The 20,805-nt window shown below is 45.4% G+C and overlaps 1 protein-coding gene across 5 annotated transcripts in view; it reads right to left on the bottom strand.

Moving 5' to 3' along the window:
- GSS (glutathione synthetase) overlaps positions 1–20,805 on the bottom strand; it is a 651,892-nt gene that overhangs the window by 172,716 nt on the left and 458,371 nt on the right. For all 5 annotated transcript variants that reach the window (XM_085619008.1, XM_085619005.1, XM_085619007.1 and 2 more), the window contains one exon: positions 16,473–16,667. In XM_085619008.1, coding sequence (XP_085475134.1) covers positions 16,473–16,667 — 195 coding nt within the window. The remainder of the gene's footprint in view (positions 1–16,472; positions 16,668–20,805) is intronic.

Here is a 20,805-nt window from a genome sequence, read left to right as displayed (position 1 = left end):
AAATTAAGAACTTCATAGCAGGCAAAATATGGTTTTCAACTTAATTGTAAACTGGAAAGCTGGAGCACTGTCTGCACTGCAGTGAAAAAAAAACTACAAAAGGTGGTGATAGTTGAGGTATACCAATGTGCCACTGTCTCCTGGGGGTACAATTTGAGCACTTCAAATTGAAAAAATGACCTCAGATCCATCTTCGATATCCTGGACAGTGCATGAGGGGGAGATTTGCAACCCAGACAACAGCCTTGCCTCTGAAGGAAGCAAGTTAATTTCTCAAAAAGATGGGAGTAACATGATCAATTTCGCAAGTACTGACCATAAGTCTTGTGGCAGAATAGAAATTACTTTCAAAGGGATGTGAGAATCTTTGGGAGGGCTCACCAAGCCTGAGTTCCCACTATCAACACTAAACAGGCTCAGGGACTGAACCAACGACCAAAATATTGCAGCCGGGTTCCATCTCCACATGAGATACAACTGGAACTGTGAGGATTAACACATGTGTATTGATTGCAAGATCAGCCTTCGGTTCTTGACTGAATGTTATGTGATTTGCCTTTTAAGAAAATCATGGGAATGATCCTATCAGTGGTTTAATCTGGCACTATCTCTTCTCTGGCAAGAAGCAGAACTGATAGTTGAACAACACAAACTCAGTGTTGGAGGGATACAACTTGATCATTTAGTCATCAAGTGCTGAAGAGCACTGAGACAGACACACATCCAGTGAACGCCATCATGGGATGAGACTTACAAATTGAAATGCGAGCCAAGGATACTTGCAGCTAGCTGCTCCAAAGACAAGTTGAACATGGCAGGAAACTGAATGGAACCCTAGTGAACACCTATGATGACATAAATGGGATGTTATGAGATAAGACCATTTTTAATCTGTGTCAGAAACTGATTAAATCTTTTGGAGTGGACAACAGATTCCTTAGGAGTCTCTCTCAACATCAAGTGGCACAGTACGCTTCTATAAAAAAAATTCCAAGCTATCAGAGGCGCGTAAGATTTGCGTAAGATCATAGCTCTTTCTTGGCCCTCTTAGTGCCCTATCCTCAAAATGCTTGTGGAAATGTTTCAAACACGGAATGGTAAATCAACCACAACTGCAGTAATGGCTGTTAACATCATTCCCAAACAAGGATGTTACTTTCCCAGTAAGCATCTGTTCTTGGCATGTAGAGCTGTAGATTCACATGCTTTGTATACTCCTGCCATCTAGTGTTGGGTCCGGATGTTTGCAAATTGTTTTTCTTCCAAGAAGTATTTCCTAGTCACCAGGTAAGGTGATTCCTCCTTTTGGTGATAGTGCGCATGGTCATCGACTCCATTGTTAGATTGTTTTCCCTCAAGAGGGTGAGAATGGAGTAAGTAAGTGTAATATAAAGATGTCCATGCTTTTAAGTGTACAATGAAGAACTGCAACAACTACAGGTACCCGGGGAGGCGGATGGGCGCATTTGAATCTACAGCTCTACATGCCAAGAACAGATGCTTACGGAGTAAGTAACATTATCCGTTAAGGACATGTGTACTGTAGATACACATGCTTTGCATAGACTACAAAGCAGTATACTCCCAAAGCGGTGGCTAACCTGCAGATGTTTGAGTTGTCTAAAACAATGTTTTAAGTACTGCTTGGCCTACATGTGCTAACACATCCACACAATAATGTTTGGTAAATGTGTGTGGTGTAGACCAAGTAGCTGCTTTACATATGTCAGTTAAGGGAATGTTACCTAAAAAAGCCACAGAAGCCCCTATTTTGCGAGTGGAATGCGCTCTAGGGGGTATGGTTAATGTTCTTTTGGCTTTAGCAAAGCATGTTTGAATGCATTTTACAATCCATCTAGCAATATCAGATTTAGATATAGGATTGCCCATGTGAGGTGGAGCAAATGCAACAAACAGTTGTTTTGTTCTGTGAAAGTCTTTTGTCCTATCTATGTAGTACAGTAACGCTCTTTTAACGTCAAGTGTGTGAAGAGCGCATTCTGCCACAGAATCAGGTTGAGGAAGAAAATTTGTAACTCAACCGATTAGCTTATATGAAAAGCAGAAACTACTTTGGGAGGGAATTTAGGGTTGGTGCGGAGAACTATCCTATCTTTATGTAGTTGAAATAAAGATTCTTCTAAAGTTAATGCCTGTAGCTCACCAACTCTCCTGACTGATGTGATGGCAATGAGGAAAGTAACCTTCCATGAGAGGAATTGTAAAGGGCACTTGTGCAATGGTTTAAAAGGTGGACTCATGAGCCTTGTAAGAACAATGTTGAGATTCCACACTTGTACAGGAGGAATCCTTGGTGGTATTACCCTTTTTAAGCCTTCCATGAAGGCCTTGATTACTGGAACTCTGAATAGTGACAGATGTTGCCTATTCTGTAAGTACACAGCTACTGCTGCAAGGTGCAAACTAATACACGTGTAAGCCAGTCCTGTTTGTTGTAAATGTAACAAATAACGTTTTGTATAGAAGCATCTAAAGGATCGATGTTGTTGTTTTTGCAATATACAACAATTTTTTTCAATTTTGTTGCATGGCAAGCTCTGGTGGTAGGCCTTCTTGCTTCTTTCAGAATATTCATTGAGTCTGGTGGTAAATTTAAATAACTAAACTCTATGACTTCAGGAGCCAGATCGCTAAATTCAGTTCTTTGGGATTTGGATGTCTGACTTCTCCATGGTTCTGGGTGAGGAGACTGGAGGTAAGGTGCAGTTTTTGATATGGAACTAGTGAGTGCTCCAACAGGGTGGTGTACCATGGTTGACAAGCCCATGTGGAAGCTACCAGAATTAGTGCGAGGGATGTTTGCCTAAGTTTCCGAACCACCCACTGAATGAATGGGAGAGGCTGAAAAGCGTAGGCAAATGTACCTTACCAGTTCATCCATAGGGCATTGCCCTTTAAGAGCGGGTGTGGGAACCTGGAGCCGATGTTTGGGCATTTTGCGTTGTTGGCTGTGGCGAACAAATCTATTTGTGGAAATCCCCATTGTTGAAAGTAAGGAAGGAGAACTTGGTGGTGAGGTTCCCACTCGTGAATTTGTTGCCTTCTTCTGTTGAGGAGATCGGCAATTTGATTGTTTTCTCCTGGGAGATGTTCTGCCAGAAGATAAATCTTGTTATGGATCACCCAAATCCAAATGGCTTGAGCGAGTGTTGACAGTTGTAGAGAATGTGTCCCTCCTTGCCTCTGCACGTAATACATTGCTGTCATGTTGTCCGTTCGTACTAGGTCAGTTTTGGCTATGAGGTGAGTTTTAAAAGCTTTCAGTGCTAGAAAAACAGCTAAAAGCTCTAGATAGTTGATGTGGAGAGTCTTGTGTGTGTTGCTCCACATGCTTTGCATTGTGTAATCTTTGAGATGAGCCCCCCAACCTGTTAGAGATGAATCTGCTGTGAGCACAATCTGTGAAACAGGGTTGATGAAATGCCGGCCTACTGATACATTTTGTGGGTTCCACCACTGCAGAGAGCAATGGGTACGGCCGTCTACCAAGACTAGATCAGTTAATAGACCCCGTGATTGAGTCCACTGACGTGCAAAGCACTTTTGTAGGGTGCCCATGTGAAGCCTTGCATGGGGTACAATTGTGATGCAAGACGCATCATTCCCAGCAGTTGCATGAACACCATGGCTGGTAATGCTTGGTTGGGTTGAAGCTGTAGAATGGTATTCTGAATATTGTGTATTCTGGCTATATTGGGAGAGGCTAGAGCTTTGACTGTGTCTAGATTGGCTCCTAAATGAGATTGCATCTGTGAAGGAAGCAGGTGAGAGTTTTGGTCATTGATGGTAAAGCTTAGTTGATGAAGTAGATCTATTGTGATCTGTGTGTGCTGTAGATAGTTCTGGTGAGTGCTAGCTTTGATGAGCCAGTCGTCTAGATAAGGGAAGACATGAATTTGTTGTCTTCTGAGATGAGCAGCGACTACTGCCAGGCATTTGGTAACAACTCTGGGTGCTCTAGTCCCTCCGAAGGGAAGTACCTTGAACTGGTAATGCTTACCTGCAATCACAAATCTCAGGTATTTGCGATGAGCCGGATGAATTGGAACATAAAAATATGCGTCTTTTAAATCTAGAGTAGACATAAAATCTGCTCTTTATAAAAGTGGGAGTACCTGTTGAAGTGTCACCATGTGAAAACGTTCTGACAGTATGTAACGGTTTAGCTCTTTGAGATCTAGAATAGGCCTTAGGGACCGTTCTTTTTGGGGATGAGAAAGTACAGAGAGTAAACCCCTGAGCGCTGGTACTGTATTGGAACCGGCTCTATTGCCCCTTTTAGTAAGAGGGACTGGACCTCTTGTTTTAGCAAGTGTATGTGTTCTGTAGATAACTTGTGAGATCGAGGTGGAATGTTTGTGGGATTGCTGGAAAGCTCATTGGCAAAAACCATGTTGGATAATTCCAAGCACCCACTTGTCTGATGTTATAGACTGCCAAATGGGGAGAAATTGTTGAAGTCTTCCCCCGACAGGTGTGGTGTAATAGGAGGGAAGCGTGGGCAAGTCGTTGTTTGTTGAGGGAAGGAGAAATACGGGTTGTGTTGCACTTACCCCTACCCTTGATTTTGTTGCCTCTATAACCTCCTCGAAAAAATCCTCTGGTGGGAGAGGACTGGTTGTTACCTTTTTAGGTTGAGGTATTTTGACCTGGGGATGTTTTTTTTTTACCCTCCTCTGTAAAAGAAGTGATGATTGGATCTAGTCTGAAGTGCTCCCATAGATTTAGCTACTTCAGTGTACTTTTTCATCTTTTCTAACGCCTGGTCAACGCTAGGACCTAATAGGTGTTCTTTATCAAAGGGTGTGTTAAGGATTGATTGTTGGACCTCAGGTTTAAACCCTGAAGTCCTTAACCAAGCGTGTCTCCAGAGCAGGATACTGGTGTTAACTTCTCTAGCTACGGTGTCTGCAGCATCTAGAGCACATCGTATAGAGGAATTAGAAATGAGCTTACCTTAATTTACTAAGTCATGTGCCTTAGCCTTATGCTCATCTGAAAGATATTGGAGCAATTGCTCCATTTTGTCCCAGTGTGCCCTGTCATACCTGGCTAAAAGGCCTTGCTTATTTGCAATGCGCCATTGATTTGCAGCCAGAGCAACTATGCGCTTGCCAGAAGCGTCAATTAATTTGGAATCTTTATCTGGCAGAGGAGCATCTCCTGATGTCTGAGAATTTGCTCACTTACGAGCATTTGATACCACTAGGGAATCTAATGGTAACTGTCCCTTGATAAAGATAGGGTCTGTAGGAGAGGCCTTATATTTTTTGTCCACTCTAGGAGTTACGATGCGTGCTCTGACTGTATCTTTTAAAATCTCATCAGCGTCCCTTAAGCATGGGAAGTGTTTGTGATGACCTGTGTGTGGATGCTAAAGTCTCAAACAAAAACTTTTCTAGTGATTCTTTGTGGAGTTCTACCCCATGGTAATGTGCAGCCCCGGCAATGAGTTCTCGGTGTGAGGCATTGTCGTCTGGAGGAGATGGTTTGGCTTGGTATAGATCTGGATCAGTATCACCTGGAGGATCAATTGTGTATTCTGTCCATAGATCTATTGGGCTATTCATCCCCCCATCATCTGCATTGTCACCGTCATGATGAGATTGTGGGGAATCCTGAGGTGTACTCTGCAAAGGATTCTAAGGAGACGGAGGTGCAGGTGATGGTAAATGAAAAGGACTTGTAGCTACAGATATTTTCTTTAGTGGCAATCTTGCAAAAAGCATCATTTTCCTGAAGCTTGCATTTCTGAGGTGTTTTATGTGAATATGGACAGTCTTGGGGTTAATATATAGATTATTTTGCTTCGGATCAAGTGTTAATGGAATACTGTCCACTTTCGGATCCGAAGGGGTCTCTTTGTGTTTCGGCGCCAAAGTTTTCGGTGCTGGTGTCTTCGGTGCCGACGGAGGCTGACCTTTTGGCCCGGAAGGTTTAGACTACGAAGGTAAAAAGGCAGAGGAAATGGAGAAGGGCCTATGAAGAAAATGATAAATCTGCCTGGAAAACTATAATTACTAGATATAAGAAAGAAATAATTATTGCTAAATCTGAGTATTTTGCAAATACTATCCTGAAAGCTCCGAATGGTTCCAAATGCATTTTTAAAATTCTAAATACTCTGACGAGTCCGGACTGTGCTAAAAATAAGACGCCCCCGACTCAGGGTCTTTGTGACAGTCTGGCAAGGTTCTTTAATGATAAAATTAAAACCATCATCGAGGGCTTTGAAGGGGAGAGGTTACAGGAGGAGGTTGAAGGCATAGAGCACAAGGATCCTGCCGACGGAAATCTAAATGACGGCACAAAGGTAGGAGATGAAGAGATAGAGATCTAGCACACCTTGACTGATTTTGAGTTACCAACGGAAGAAGAATTTGTTAAGGTGGCCCTGAGTATTTCCACAGGATCTCCTTTAGACCCCCTGCCCAATAGAGCTGGGAGCAGAATTGTTCCCTTCTCTTCGCCTTATCTGCAATCAATCTCTCTCCAGTGGAACAGTTCCAACGGGGTGGAAACAGGCGGTGGTGACCCCCCCTTCTAAAAAAGGCAACACTGGATCCCGACTGCCCAAAGAACTATAGGCCGATCTCTATGCTACCGTACCCGGCAAAAATTGCTGAACGTCTGGTTAGTAGAACTCTATCGAAACATCTGGAAACCAATGGAATCCTAGAGGATGTGCAGTTAGGGTTTCGGCCAGCTCACGGTACAGAGACTGCGCTAGTAATGGTGCTGGATGAGCTTCGTATGCGTGCAGACAGAGGTCAAGCGGTGATATTAATCCTGCTTGACTTGTCTGCCGCATTCGATACGGTTAACCACGCCATTCTGCTGGATAGACTTAAAGAGGTGGGGATTGCAGATACAGCCTTGTGCTGGTTTCGGTCATTTCTTGTAAACAGGAGACAGGCAGTGGCTTTTTCCCCCCTATCAGTCGGATTTTTCTGAGATGCTGCATGGTGTTCCTCAGGGCTCAGCCCAATTTTATTTAATATTTATATGAAACCTTTAATGGCTATTATAAGATCATATAATATTAATATCGTTAATTACGCAGATGACACCCAATTGATTCTCTCTTTAGAGGGAGAGCAGTCTACTCCTCTGGCCGTGTTTCATGACTGCCTTCGAGACACTGCTCAGTGGCTGAGGAAGAATTCACTACAATTTAATTTGGAAAAAAACGAGATTCTCTACTGCCCAGTGGGAAAGGCTCCGGTGGTGCTTCCCCCCCAACTTCTGGCCACTAGCGACAGCCAGTCCACTGGTACCAGTTGAGAAGGTTCGAAACCTGAGTGTGATGTTTAACAATAAGCTGACGCTCGAATCACAGGTTAACAAAACCGTGGGGAGCTGCTTTACAATCATTAGAACCCTTCGAAAAATCCTTCCACTGTTACCTGCACATGCTAGAGCACTGATAGTACAATGTACTATTGTAAGCAGACTTGATTACTGCACTGCTCTACTGCTGGAATCTCCTAGATATCTAATGGAAAGACTCCAAAGGATCCAAGCAATAGCAGCAAAACTATCCTTGGGGAAAGCAAGATGTTCATCTACTGCCATGGCACTGAAAGAGCTGCACTGGCTTCCGATACATCACAGAGTCCAGTTTAAATCCCTTTGCGTGGTGTTCAAGGCTCTGCACAGCATTGGGCCGAAGCTGATGAGAAAGAAATTTGCTTGGTATGTTCTGGGTAGGAGCCTTCGCTCTGTGTCTGCGAGACAGGTGAAGGAGCCAAGATTTAAAAGATTAACATTTGGAGGTAGGGCATTCAGCACCTCGGCTGCAAGATTATGGAATAAGCTTCCTTGGGAGCTGAAACAAATGGAGGATCTTCTCCCTTTCAGGAAGAGTCTAAAAACATGACTCTTCCCGAGTGCTTGAGTGCGGTGAAGTTTGCGTTTCCCTGACTAGACACTGATATGTCCAGCGCCAGGATGCCTGTTAGGTGATAGAGCACTATAGAAATGGTATAAATAAATAAAATAAATAAAGGTTGCTTGGGTTTCGGCATGGAGGATTTCGGCTCCAAGCCAGACTTGCGGTTGGAACCGGAGGGTTTCGGATCCGAGGAGGACTTTTGACGACTTGGTACAAAGCCGGAAGGCTGGACTGGTTGTTTTGGTGCCGGGCTTGGAGGCAGGGCATCGGAAATGTCATCTCGGTGCCGACCTTGGCCAGGAGGCAGAGGTGGTGTCGAAGCCTTGTGTTTTCTTGAAACGGTTTGTTGGGGCAAGGGATCTTCGGTACTCACGTCACCATGTCGCTGCGGCAGTTCTTCGGCGTTGAGGTCTATCTCAAGTTCCGAGCCAGAGTCTTGTTCGGAGCAGGCTTCCTCCTCCTCTGCCACTGATGCCTCGAGGTCTTTTTGGCCGGAATCTTCCCCGAAGATGTCAGGCGTATCTTGGATGCTTTGATGCTGTATTTCTTGACATCAAGCCCGACGATCGCGAAGAGTCTTCTTTGATCGGTACGATCTGCAAGCGTTGCAGGTTTCTTCTTTGTGCTCGGGAGACAAGCACAAGGTGCCCACTTTGTGTGAGTCAGTGCGCGGATACTTCGTGTGATACAGAGGACAGAATTTAGACGGCTACATTGGTGTGAATATCTTGCATAGTTTCAATAAGGAATTTTTCAACACAGGACAAGCCTAAACTACTTTGAATGAATTTATGAAATATGAATGCAAATTACTACAAAAGTCAAAGTTGCAATTGATTAATTCTGTTCTGACTAGAAAAGACAATATTTGGTAAAACAATTAATAGTGAGTGCTGATCTATTTGGTATAGAAGTGCGTGGATTATATCCACTAATGGGGACTTTGGAGGCTGTTTTCCCTTGATTTGAGCACCACTAATTTGTAATATACCCTACAGTTTGATAGGAGCGATAGCGAGAGTCTAGGCCGCTTTTTGTAAATCACTTGTCAGAATTTAAACAGAGTCCGATCCATCGACGGAGAGCTGACTCGGCGCATTTAGGCCTCGAAGGCCGTCTACGAAGCTTTCAGATCGAAAGACGATTCTGATGTCTAAACGATACACGGAGAAGTGAGAAACACGTACTGAAACAATACAGTCGAGGGTAGAGAGGATTGCATGTCAAGGGGAACCCGAAGAACAGTTTCGAACCGGAGTGCAGCAATACACATCCAAACCGGATGGCGGGAAAAACAATCTAACAATGCAGTCGCTGACCATGCGCACTATCACCGAAAGGAGGAGTCACCTTACCTCGTTACTATGAAAGACTTCTTTGAAGAAAAACAACTTGCAAACATCCGGACCCAACACAAGATGGCAGGAGTATGCAAAGCATGTGTATCTACAGCACACATGCCTTGAACATCTTGTTTCCATGGAGTGAAATTGTTTTTTTCACAGCAAACCTATCCAAACTAAAAGCCCACAGGATTCCATAATTAAGGAATCCATGGTGTCTTACTCAGACATCTGTGTCTGAAAAACAGAATCTCAACTATGAGAGTGAGTGAAAATGGGTTTAAATTCCGGCACCTATCTGACAGAAAAGAATCTCATGACTAAATATACAAGGTCGAATGAAGTAGGGTAGAATAATATTTGTGCCCCGGTAAAGCCATCAGTTAAAGGATCCTACTTAAAGAGATCCTAACTATGCATTGATGGATAGACTGCTCTGCATTCTAGTTCTATTGTGATCATTAACTGACAAAGAGGCAATGCAGTTTCTCTTGTACATAAGAGCATTTGTCTACAGAAACGATTTCCTTTTAATTTTTTTCTCCTATACAAAGTCAATAACATTGATTCATATATATTTTATTTTCCACCGATGTTTTGATGGTTTTACGCAAGCTTTATTAAAACAGAGTTTTAAGGAAAATATTGCCTGTATATTTTAGGTTTTACCTACAGACAGCTTTAGCTATAAAGGGGACCTCGTGTTACAAATGCAATATATAATCATAGATACAAGAAGTATACAGACATTTTGGCTTTGGGCCAATCCACGTCAACTACTGGTCCACATGAAGTGTTCAAGGATTTTTGCTTAGATGGGCCGTCCTTGAATGGAAGGTTACATTCAAGAAATAGCCACTCCATGACCTCACCTCATTACATTCCCCCAACACTTTCAGTAACACACCCTCTACCCCTTGTTATTGCTGTCTGCATTGCATTGCTCACTTTTAATACCCTTACAATACCTGATCCTGATGTCTGTCCCCGTCAATCCCATCGTCACTCTCAGCATGCATCATGCTAATGTTCACAGTGTGTTTTCCACTTGTGTAGATTTCTGGCAGACTGCAGGCTTGTGGCCAATCAGGTGGATTGTTACAGCATGGTTTAACTATTGTGAGTCAGTCTTTCCTTGACTGGCCAGTGTTCACCTGGCAGCTTCCTCTCTGGTACTCTGATTGGTTTGTGCGCAGTCAAAGATACTCTTATGCGGGCTGCTCACATGTCACAGAAGCTGCCCACGGTCATGCCACTGCAAAGCTGCCCAGCATTGTGGGACAAGGGCGGCATCTCAGATGTTTTTGAATAACTTTTGCCACAAGTGTTTGGTTGAAACAATTCACTGGTGTATGCTGTTGCCTACCTACCATTGTCTCAGTCTCAGGCTATCGGTGCTAATGATGTACCAGGTAGAATATGGACTGATAAGGATCTGCTGCTTTTGCCTTTTGTATGGCTGGTAATGGTAATTCGATTTGTGGACATAGCTAAGCATCCTGAAGTCAAGTGAATGCTGTAATCTAAGATGGCTTTCATTTCAACGTCATGGTGCAGAAGGGAGCCTTTTGCATATTCCTAGTTCTTATGTCTTGAGAGGGGCACGCTTGGCAGTTCTTTTCAGAAATGGAAAATTGCAAAATTCAACCCGGTTTTAAAATACCTGGGTATTTTCCCACAAACTATTTCAGGACTGGACTTAGAACAGTACAATAGGCCTTCTGGACAATTGATGGACAGAATGAAGAGGGGTGAAACCACGAAACCAGTCCTAGGATGCTTGTTTCCGGTCCAGGGAGGACCTGGCTTGGCAGTTCGGGTTGGACTGTTCCCATGAGGCACAGGGTCAAGACTGATTTGCATATGGCCAGGTCTAAACTGGGGTGGCATGATGAGCAAAAGAATGATGGATTTGACCCAGATATCTTGACTGGGGGGGAATGTTTTGATTTGCTCTGCATTCCGTCCATCAATTGTGTGTCTTTTGCTTTCTCGCCCTAAGTGCGCCAGGTATGCCCAGACGTGGGTCCTGGGCTCACTGCGCCACTGGAGTCAAGCTATCCTGGCTGAAGAGGGGTGAAACCCCGAAACCGGTTCTAGGATGCTTGTTTCCGGTCCAAGAAGGACCTGGCTTGGCAGTTCGGGCTGGACTGTTCCCATGAGGCACAGGTTCAAGACTGATTTGCATATGGCCAGGTCTAAACTTGGGTGGCATGGTGAGCAACAGAATGATGGATTTGACCCAGATCTCTTGACTGGGGGTGAATGTTTTGATTTGTTCTGCATTCCGTCCATCAATTGTGTGTCTTTTGTGGTGTGAGAATGGCCAGAAAGAGTGAGGTCAGGATCCTAAGCCAATCACGACTCTCCAATGGAGCGTTGTGATTGGTCTGAGCGCTGTCAGTAAGGGGATGTAGTTGTGGGCATGTTCTCCATGCATGCTGTAATGCAGCCTGCATGGAGAACAGGGGAGTGAGCACGAATGTTTTGGGGGGCCCACGATAGCCGACCAAATAGTCACTGCGCACAACAGGAGTGTTTACCACTCCTCCCTGCAGCTCCGCCCGACCCCTCATGCACTGCCGCAGCAGGAGGAAAAAAAAATGATAATAACATTCCGTTATTATCATTTTATTATTTTCTTTCTTTGCTGCTCCTGGCAGTGGGGCGACACCTCCAGGCTGCTTCACAAGGAGGGGAGAACGCAGGTCCAGAAGCCGACCCGCACACTTCACCGTGCTGGCGGCCCGCCACAGATCGGAGCCCACAGCTCAGCAACACTGGAGGCTGGTGCTCCTCCCAGCAGGCTCCCCACCCGCTGGCCAAAGGATGGGCTCAGTCAAGAGATGGCAGCGCTGTTCATTCCCCGTCGATTTCCTCAACACAGCAGATTGTCAGTAATCAGCCCCAGGTGTTAGCGAGGGTTGTAGCACAAATGTCAATATTTTCTCAGGGATGTGCAAAGCGTGGAATAGCAAACTATTACTTCACACTCAATTGTCTACAAACAATAAAATCAGTTTCACATTATTACTCTCACTTTCACAAGTTCAATTTTGACTGACTAAACATTAAGGACTCATAACCCTGTGCATATTACACACAAGTCCAGTTTAAACTCTCTTTTGAGTCTTTCTTTTGCTTTTTAGGTTTTTACACCGAGCACATTGAGGAGTGCAAAATATCCGAGGTAAGTCTACTTAATCAATGTCTATGCTCCATAGCGCCGCAAGCGCGTTACCACCTTGAATATCCTGCAATCTTTCTCTTTTTCTCCTTAACAGATGCCGTTGAAAGACTACTAGAGATGCGCTCTGGACCGCGAGGGAGAGGATCCTGCCAGGTGAGTTTCTCGAATGAGAAGTGGCTTCCTAAAGCACACGTGCGGCTTAAATTGCATCTGCGCCCAAGATAGCTGTCAAATCTTGTGAGATTTTCAAATCTCGAGAGAACATCATGTTGTTTCTCAGGAGGGTTAGGGAACTACAAACGGCACCAAAAAGTGGCCATCGTGGAGTCACAGCAAAGTCCTCAGGCACATAGCATTGGTTAACGGAAATTGTATAACACTTTCCTTATCTGCCACAAGACACTGGGGATCCTGCACCTGTGTGGCCTGTTTCGGGATGTTCACTATGTTGTTGTGCATGAATTGAGTCTCACAGGCCCAACACTCAGGGGGAAAATAGGGGGAAAACTCTCTCTCTGCCCCTGGGGGGGCAGAAAGACTGGTTTAGTCCTTTTGGGTTGGGGGGTACAGCCAACAAGCAGGTTGGGGAGCCTACACCCCTTTCTTTAGTCCAAACATAAAATCCCTGGCATCTAGTGGGGTTTTTGCCTCTCCGGGGTGGCAGATTGGGAATAATCACTTCTATCCACCTCTATCCCATAGGAAATTGAAAGACTGTATTGCCTCCTTTTGGGGTCGGTGCATTCTCTTAGGCCAGGATGGGCTGGCACCACGTTTTTTTTTCATCGTGTCCAGTGGGCTTTCCATCTTCCATTGGGGGATGTGGGGCATAGCTTTGTGGGGAAATAAAGATTTACGACCTTTAAGGTGTGGGGACCTGGTCCTGAGCATTTTGAATCCTACTTTCATAAGAAGACGCTAAGAGGACACACATCTAGTATAGGGAGGAGAAAGTATCAGAAATAGGAACTACACCATACTTCTGGGGCTAGCACCCTCTCAGTGGCTCCTTTGAGCAGCAGAGCCTGCACCTCCTGGTGTAGCAAGAAGAGGAGATCCTCCATGAGTCAGTCTGAGGACAGTGGCAAGAGCAGTAGGGTTTTCAGGAATAGGAGGGCACAACCCTATAGGACGATTTGGAGCACCCGTTTGTCCGAGGTATTCACTTGTCATGGGGCAGGCGGTACCTGATCCTGCCACCAACAGAGTAGTTGTGCTGCGTTCATGGCAGTCTAGAGGGCTTTGGGGGCTGCAGCAGCAGGGGTTGGAGGAATGCTGGACAGTCTACTTGCTTTCAGTCCCACAGCCTTTCTGGGAGCCACGTGCATAGCTGGGAAAGTGCTGGGACGTCCGATGGCCTTGGGGGTAAGGTTGGTCATACTGGCTCAGCTAGGAACCCCTACCATAGCTACAGAAGGGGCGACAAGTGGAATGCCGTTGGTTTGGAGCCAAAAAGACAGCCAGCGACATAAGAGTGATCTAACTCTCATTTTAGAGGTCAAATGCTGTCGGCCTTCATTAAAAAGCATGTACTTCAGAAAAGACTGGACAGCACAGAAAAGTCAGTGTATCTCAGCCAGGCATAACGGCGGAGTGTCAGCACGGAGGCAATGGTCCTTCTCAGCGAATTGATGGTGTCCAGTTTACGCTGAATGGTGAACTTTGCTGCTTCCCGAATGTCCAGTAGCGCCTGGTTCAAAATGTCCCGGGACTTCTCCGGGACCATGGGCACGACCTGCGCAACCAAGCCCCACATGGTGTGGGTGTACCAGCCCAAGAGGCATACTGTGTTCACTGACTGCAATGCTAGGCTGGTGGAAGAAAAAATCCTCTTCCTGAAATTATACAGCCTCTTGAATTCAGTGCACGATGGAGTTTCTAGAGAATGCACTAGGGTTGCCGTTAGCAGTTAAGGCCTGCACCATCAGGCTCTTGGGAAGGGATGCTGGAAGAGGAAGGCTGAGTCCTGAGGTGTGTGGCAATGATGGCAGGCAATCATCCTGTTCACAGGCACCCCTGTCTAGGATTTGGGCCAGGCCGCAAGGAGAATGTCCGTGAGATATTGATTAAAGGGTAATAGGGACTCTGAAAAGCTTATCCCCAGATGAAGCACCTCACTCAGGATGATAGTCTTGACCTCAAGGGAGGAAAGCTGCAGGTCGAAGACCTCTGCTACCCATTTCCCCACTATGGTGAAAGATGCGCGTTTCTCTGTGGCGGGTCCTGGGGAAGAAACCACACCAGAATCTGTAAACATGTCCAGTCTACTGGAATCACCCAGCTCCTCGAACCAGTTATCCACAGGGCAGGATTGGGCCAGTTTATCAGCTTGGTCCAGAAACCCATAGACACTGTCATCATCACCACCTCCAAAGTTGGAATGTTTATGTCTATTGGGTCTGTCAAAGGACCGAGTCAGCGTGGACAAATGAGACGGTTGGCGCTGTCCGGACTGCTCCTTTGTTGACGCTGAATGGTGCTGTGGCAGCACAGTCTCTGAGTCAAACAGGTGGGTGGGTTCCACGTAGCCCACAGAGGCAAAGTTTCTGAACCAGACAATTGGCGTGGTCCAGACAGCACAGGTGTTAGGCAGCACCGTCTCAGAGTCAGACAGGTGAGTGGGTTCCGAGTCACCTCGTGGCGCTGGGAACTGGAACCGGAGTAGAGGTCAACGTCAGTCCAAATCCAAGAATGGATCCAAAGTGCCCAGCTGATGTCATGCAGTCGACACACCGGTGGTAACGCAGCTGGGGCACCTCTCTGCTCCATGGAGCCCGAAGGCACGCCAGAGGGAATCATTGGCTTCATAAAACTCCCTAGGTTAAGCCAAGGTGACCCCGGTCCCAGGGAAGGAGGCGCGGATCGGACCAGTCTGCCGATTCCGCAGGTAGAGTGAGGAAGCAAGGTCTAGAAGCATGGAATGTACTAGGGGAAACCAAAGAACATTTTAACATCTTTTTGTGCTTCTTAGACTTACCAGCTGTTAAAGAAAAAGTTGGGAGAGAATAATGAGTAACAAAGGCCTACAAAGGATAGGTGGTGCACTGTGAAGAACTGCTGAACCAGCCTGTGCTGCAGTCTCTACCAGACATACAGCCTGCTGACAAGGACTTTCCAATTGATTGCAGCACACCAACCATGAAAGAAATACAGCAGGTCATCAAACACCTGAGAAATGGGAAGGCAGCAGGACCTGACAACATTCCTGCAGAGGCACTGAAGGCAGACCCTGAAACGTCAGTAGACATGCTCTACCCCATATTTGGCAGCCTTTATCAACGCTCTTAAGAGCGCTGGAGGCCTGTGCTTTCTCTAACCAAGCTGTCTAAGTCAGCTATGCCAGAGAAGTTTAAAATGCACACATCTGCCTGGCCATCGTAATACGGTCCACCAAAGGGACATGAGCACTTTAAACATAAGTGCACAGCTCCCTGCCGCCACTCACCAGCAATTGCCCTGCCCCATCCTGACACTCTGTTCAGGACGGGTTGCTGAAAAATAAAATGGCAATAAAGAAACTTTAGTAGCATTTTATTTTTCAGCTGCTCTGTGCATTCCTTTTGTGGGGCGACGCTCCTCCGCTCTCATGAAGGAGCCGCTCTGCCATATAGTTGAAGATATTAAAATGTTTTTGTACATTTAAAAATATCCCATAGTGGAAAAAATAAGAGTTAAATAATCGACTGCATAGAATTTTAGTGAGTCATGGGCTCATCTACTTATCTCCATGAAAAAAATTATTAAGATATATCTCCTCCTACTGGATCTTAAAGTTGAGCTTTCCATTAGTACCATTACCATTCTACCTCTTTGGTCTAGAATTTACTAATATTCGACATAGGCTAGTGTGTTTTATGTGTTGTTCCCTACACTCCTAAACAATATACAACTTAAGTTCTACACTAAACCTCAGTGTAAGCTGAACAACATACAGGGATTGAGAAATCTGTTAAATACACTTTATGAACGTTTTTCCTCTCGTTCTCATACATGCTACGATGTTTAGCAGATAAGTTTGACTTACTTCATCCAGAGAATAAAGGCCTGCAAATGTGCACCGCATCCGAGCTATAGCTTGAGGACTGCTTGAAAGAAATCTCTCCAAAGCACCTATTCTACTCAGTTCTTGCTGCACCTTTTTGGTGCCAGCCAGCTGAGTGGCAATATCCGGGCATTTGACAGCTTTGGACCGTTCCATCAGCAACCGAGCCTCCCAGCCCTAAAACATAAGATAAGATTATCAGCCTTACTTGCAGTGGTGAAGGAGCAAAACACCAGCCCTTTACATTTAACTTTTGTTTGGATTCAGTGAAGGAGCTGTTGGATAGGATAAGTTCAATTCGAATAGTACCTTTGCCATACCTAGAGTTTTTGAAAAACACATCTTCACTTGGTGTGCAGTACAATTTAATTATAAACCAATATTCCAGAACCTGCTTTAAAACAACAAAACTGCAGATATCTTTCTTCTTTTGTTACTGCTCCTGGGCAGATATGTACCTGTGATTATTGGATTCTGTGATTTAATACCTGTTCTGAGAGTGGTGGTACACTGGGGTTATCAAGGAACACTTAATTTAGTTTCCATTCCAAAAACTTTATTTCGGCCACAAAAGATAATAAAACATTAACACGCTTAAAAAATATTTACAATAGTACATTCAACATTACCGAGTTCATTTTCGTTGAATTCACAATAGTTTTACAAAGATACACATAATGAAGAAAAAGGGAACTCGGGCATATAAACGGTGATATATATATATGTGTGTACACACACACACACACACACACACACACACACACACACACACACACACACACACACACACACACACACACACACACACACACACACACACACACACACACACACACACACACACACACACACACACACACACACACACACACACACACACACACACACACACACACACACACACACACACACACACACACACACACACACACACACACACACACACACACACACACACACACACACACACACACACACACACACACACACACACACACACACACACACACACACACACACACACACACACACACACACATATTTTTAACTGTCATATAAAGGATACAATAAAAATGAAGATGTTTTACAAAGTTAGGAATAGATATAACCTAGCCCGGAGGGGACGCATAAATGATAAAAAACAGTCCTGTGCGTAATATACTAATTCTCTCCTCCTGGAATCAACTACTTTAAAAAGGGACGCCTAATGAGCCACATTGAGTTTAAAAAGCGTGAAACAGCAAACACTATTGGTGGGTGAGTTACATATTTTAAGACCCTCAGTGCCTCCGCGCAACGCACAAAGCAGATGTTCGTGCACAGTTGGATTAGCCAACGCTTGCGCGGCGTGAGATAGGCCGGACAAAAAAAGAAAATGTGGGTAATCGACTCTTCCTTGTATTTACAAGCGGGGCACTCACTATTGCTTTCTTTAGCCCATTTACTGGTAAAAGAATTAAGTGGGAGGGACCCTATCCTAAACTGAACTTAATGTTTCCTAGCTAAAGGGGGTTCGATGGTATCCAGAAAGGATTCTCTTTTGAACACGTCTTTGGCTTGGAGGAACTCCATAGTCAAACGACCGTGAGAAGAACCTTCCTAGGTAACCGCTAGTTTGTGGGATCTATAACATCCAACTACAGCCACGCTGGGGGTCATTGGGCATGTTATGTCAGGTGTCCTCCATAAATCTGGCATACCTAACTTAAATGCGTAGTCTCTTATATGGTTTAACCAGGAAATGTTCTTAAGAGTACAGGGAGCTAAAAACTCCTTAAGTTCAACCCTAAAGGTGGACAGTTCCAGGGTTGCCCATAGACGACGCCAAAATGTGATGGGTCTAAGGGCGATCTTCTCATCCATGGGCCTAATACTCAAGTCCATGCGAATAGGCAGCTGGGGAGTACTACGAGGGAGGCCTAGGACCTGCCGCAAGAAGCTATTTTCCACCTACCTCAGATCAGAAGAAGGGCGATGCCCCCACAGTTCTGCCCCATATAAAGAAGCACCCCGTGCTTGTGCATTATAAACTTCCACCACAGGGCCCGCCGGTTTAAATGCAGAGGAGCTATGTAATTTCATAATCCCACCCACCGTCTGTGTAAGCCTGAGCCTTGCCTTTGTCATCTGTGGTCCCCATTCAAAGTGTTCGGACAAAGTTACACCCAAATAATCAAACACCTTAACTCTTTCCAAGGGAATTCCATAAAGAGATGGGTTGGGGCGAGTAAAGAGATGGGTTAGTATGTTCTCATGATTTTAAAAGTACTTTATATGTTACTTCATGTATCAAGTGGGACATAAGATTATCAGCAGCTTTTTTTGTGTGTGAAAGGATTAGTGTGTTTGGTTGTGTGAGACCATGTGCTTTGGGATAGGATGCGCTTTGAATCAGATTTTATGGCATCGGTGCCATCGTGAGTATTTGGCGGAGGCTTACCAGGTCAACGGTTTTCCATAAGGAACGGTTGCGAAGGAGCAAGGTAAACTCATGCGCTAGTTGAGTCGTGTCAGCACGAACTCTGTAGGCTGTGATTTTTGTGGTTTGGCCTTATTCGGGCGCTGCATGAGCTTTAGTGTGTGCATTGGGCGGTCATTTTATAGGACAGAGGAGGCGGTATTTAGTGCACGAGGCTGAGTCGCACATGGTGACCAGCATAGTGACTGCAGGCACATGTTTTCCTTTGACCGGTACACTGTACATGCTTGCTTATTCATGCATCGGGTGTCCATTTTGGTGGATTGGGGAAGAGTGATGTGAGGAAAGGTGAAGGTATTACGCTATGCTTGGGAGTTTTTAGGTCTCGCCTAGCGTTGCAGCGCACATGCGCTGCTCCCTCTGCGAGACATATTGTGAGAGAGGAGATTTCAGAAGGGGGCTTGAAGCCCCGCCCCTCATTTTCATTGGATGGCGTCATCGTTTATGGTAAATGGTGGCCTCCCATTGAAAATGAGGCTTCTTTGTTACCGCCCTTTAGCCTTTTGGGACAGCCCATCCGGACTGGATCATTTGCTTCATGGCGGTCATGAAGCAATTTCTTATCTAAAGTAGGCGTATTATCTAAACAAGCCGAGAAGCAAAGGATCCAGTCCGAATGGGCCGTCCCAAAAGGAGACAGGGTGGTAACAAAGAAGCACTGTTTGGAGAGCTTCTTTTATTATTGCTGAGTGTGGCGTTCCATGTAGGCAGAAACCCACCCCGCAGCCTGGACAGAAAAGCGCGCTTTGGAAAAGAGAGACCCGTTTTCTGCCAGCAAGTCTCATCTCCACGGACAGAATACACACCGATAAACGCGTTCACACAAACCGTGCAGTACCTCGCGTTATCGCCGATTTATCCTGCCCCGATTAAGCCTTCCGCACTCCCACCCCAGCCACCCACCCCTATGAAAAAAAACACACACCAACACAACTGATACAAATTACTTCACTAATCTCAAAACGCCATGTTGGGGGCATTTCTGAGAAGAGCGGTCTCAAGTGGGCCATGTTAAGTGCTTCAGATAAAGGTTATTGCCAGTGTCCGGCTGCCCTGCAACTTGGAAACGGGATGTTGTGTGTATGTGTGGGGGGAGGGGGTAGAGGAATGCCTAAGGGGACTACAAACATGGATCTGGGGTAACTATCAGTTGGGTAAAAGGCTCAGCTCAGTCAGACACAATCTCACTCACAGAACATTTAAAGTGTTGTAATGTTTTTTGTGTGTGCAGTTTTATATAGCGCAAACTCGACCCAATGATATTGGGGCGCTTTACATGAGCACCATGTAAAGCGCTCCAATGTTCATGCTTAATCAAGCAGCGTGGGCTACAAGGTTGACGGCTTGGAGTTAAATTATTATAAGTTTGGGTGTCGCAGCACCCCGCTTTCAGGCTAAAACGTAAACAGAAAAGGAAAGCTGGAGAAACGAGAGAGCTTGGGCAGAAACAAAACCCCCTCTGTGGAGGGGCACCGCTCCCCTCCCCCCAACAAAAACACAGACTTTAGACCCCAAGGAATGTGTAAGGCAGAGAACTGCCAGCAACACCGTGAAAACCATGGGATGCTCATTGGAAGCAGATGTCTTTTCAGCTTCAGTGCTAAAGCCACAAACAGTGTGTTTACCTAGAACCCCTCCCCTGGTCGACTCAGCAACCAACAGGCACTTACTTCCGTGTCCGTCCTCAAACCACCAAATCAAAAAAGTGCTCTTCCCCACACCAGCCCTCCTCAGACCCATCCATGCCGTTGAGCCCCGCTTTTCACGATTTGCAAATCCTATAATAACCCTTCTACCAACCCCAGAAGCAAACACGCCCAAGACCCCCATTCCTGC

Source organism: Triturus cristatus, chromosome 7 (assembly GCF_964204655.1).
Source record: "Triturus cristatus chromosome 7, aTriCri1.1, whole genome shotgun sequence".
In the NCBI taxonomy this organism is placed as follows: Eukaryota; Metazoa; Chordata; class Amphibia; order Caudata; family Salamandridae; genus Triturus; species Triturus cristatus.
This window is presented reverse-complemented; position numbering and strand designations above follow the sequence as displayed.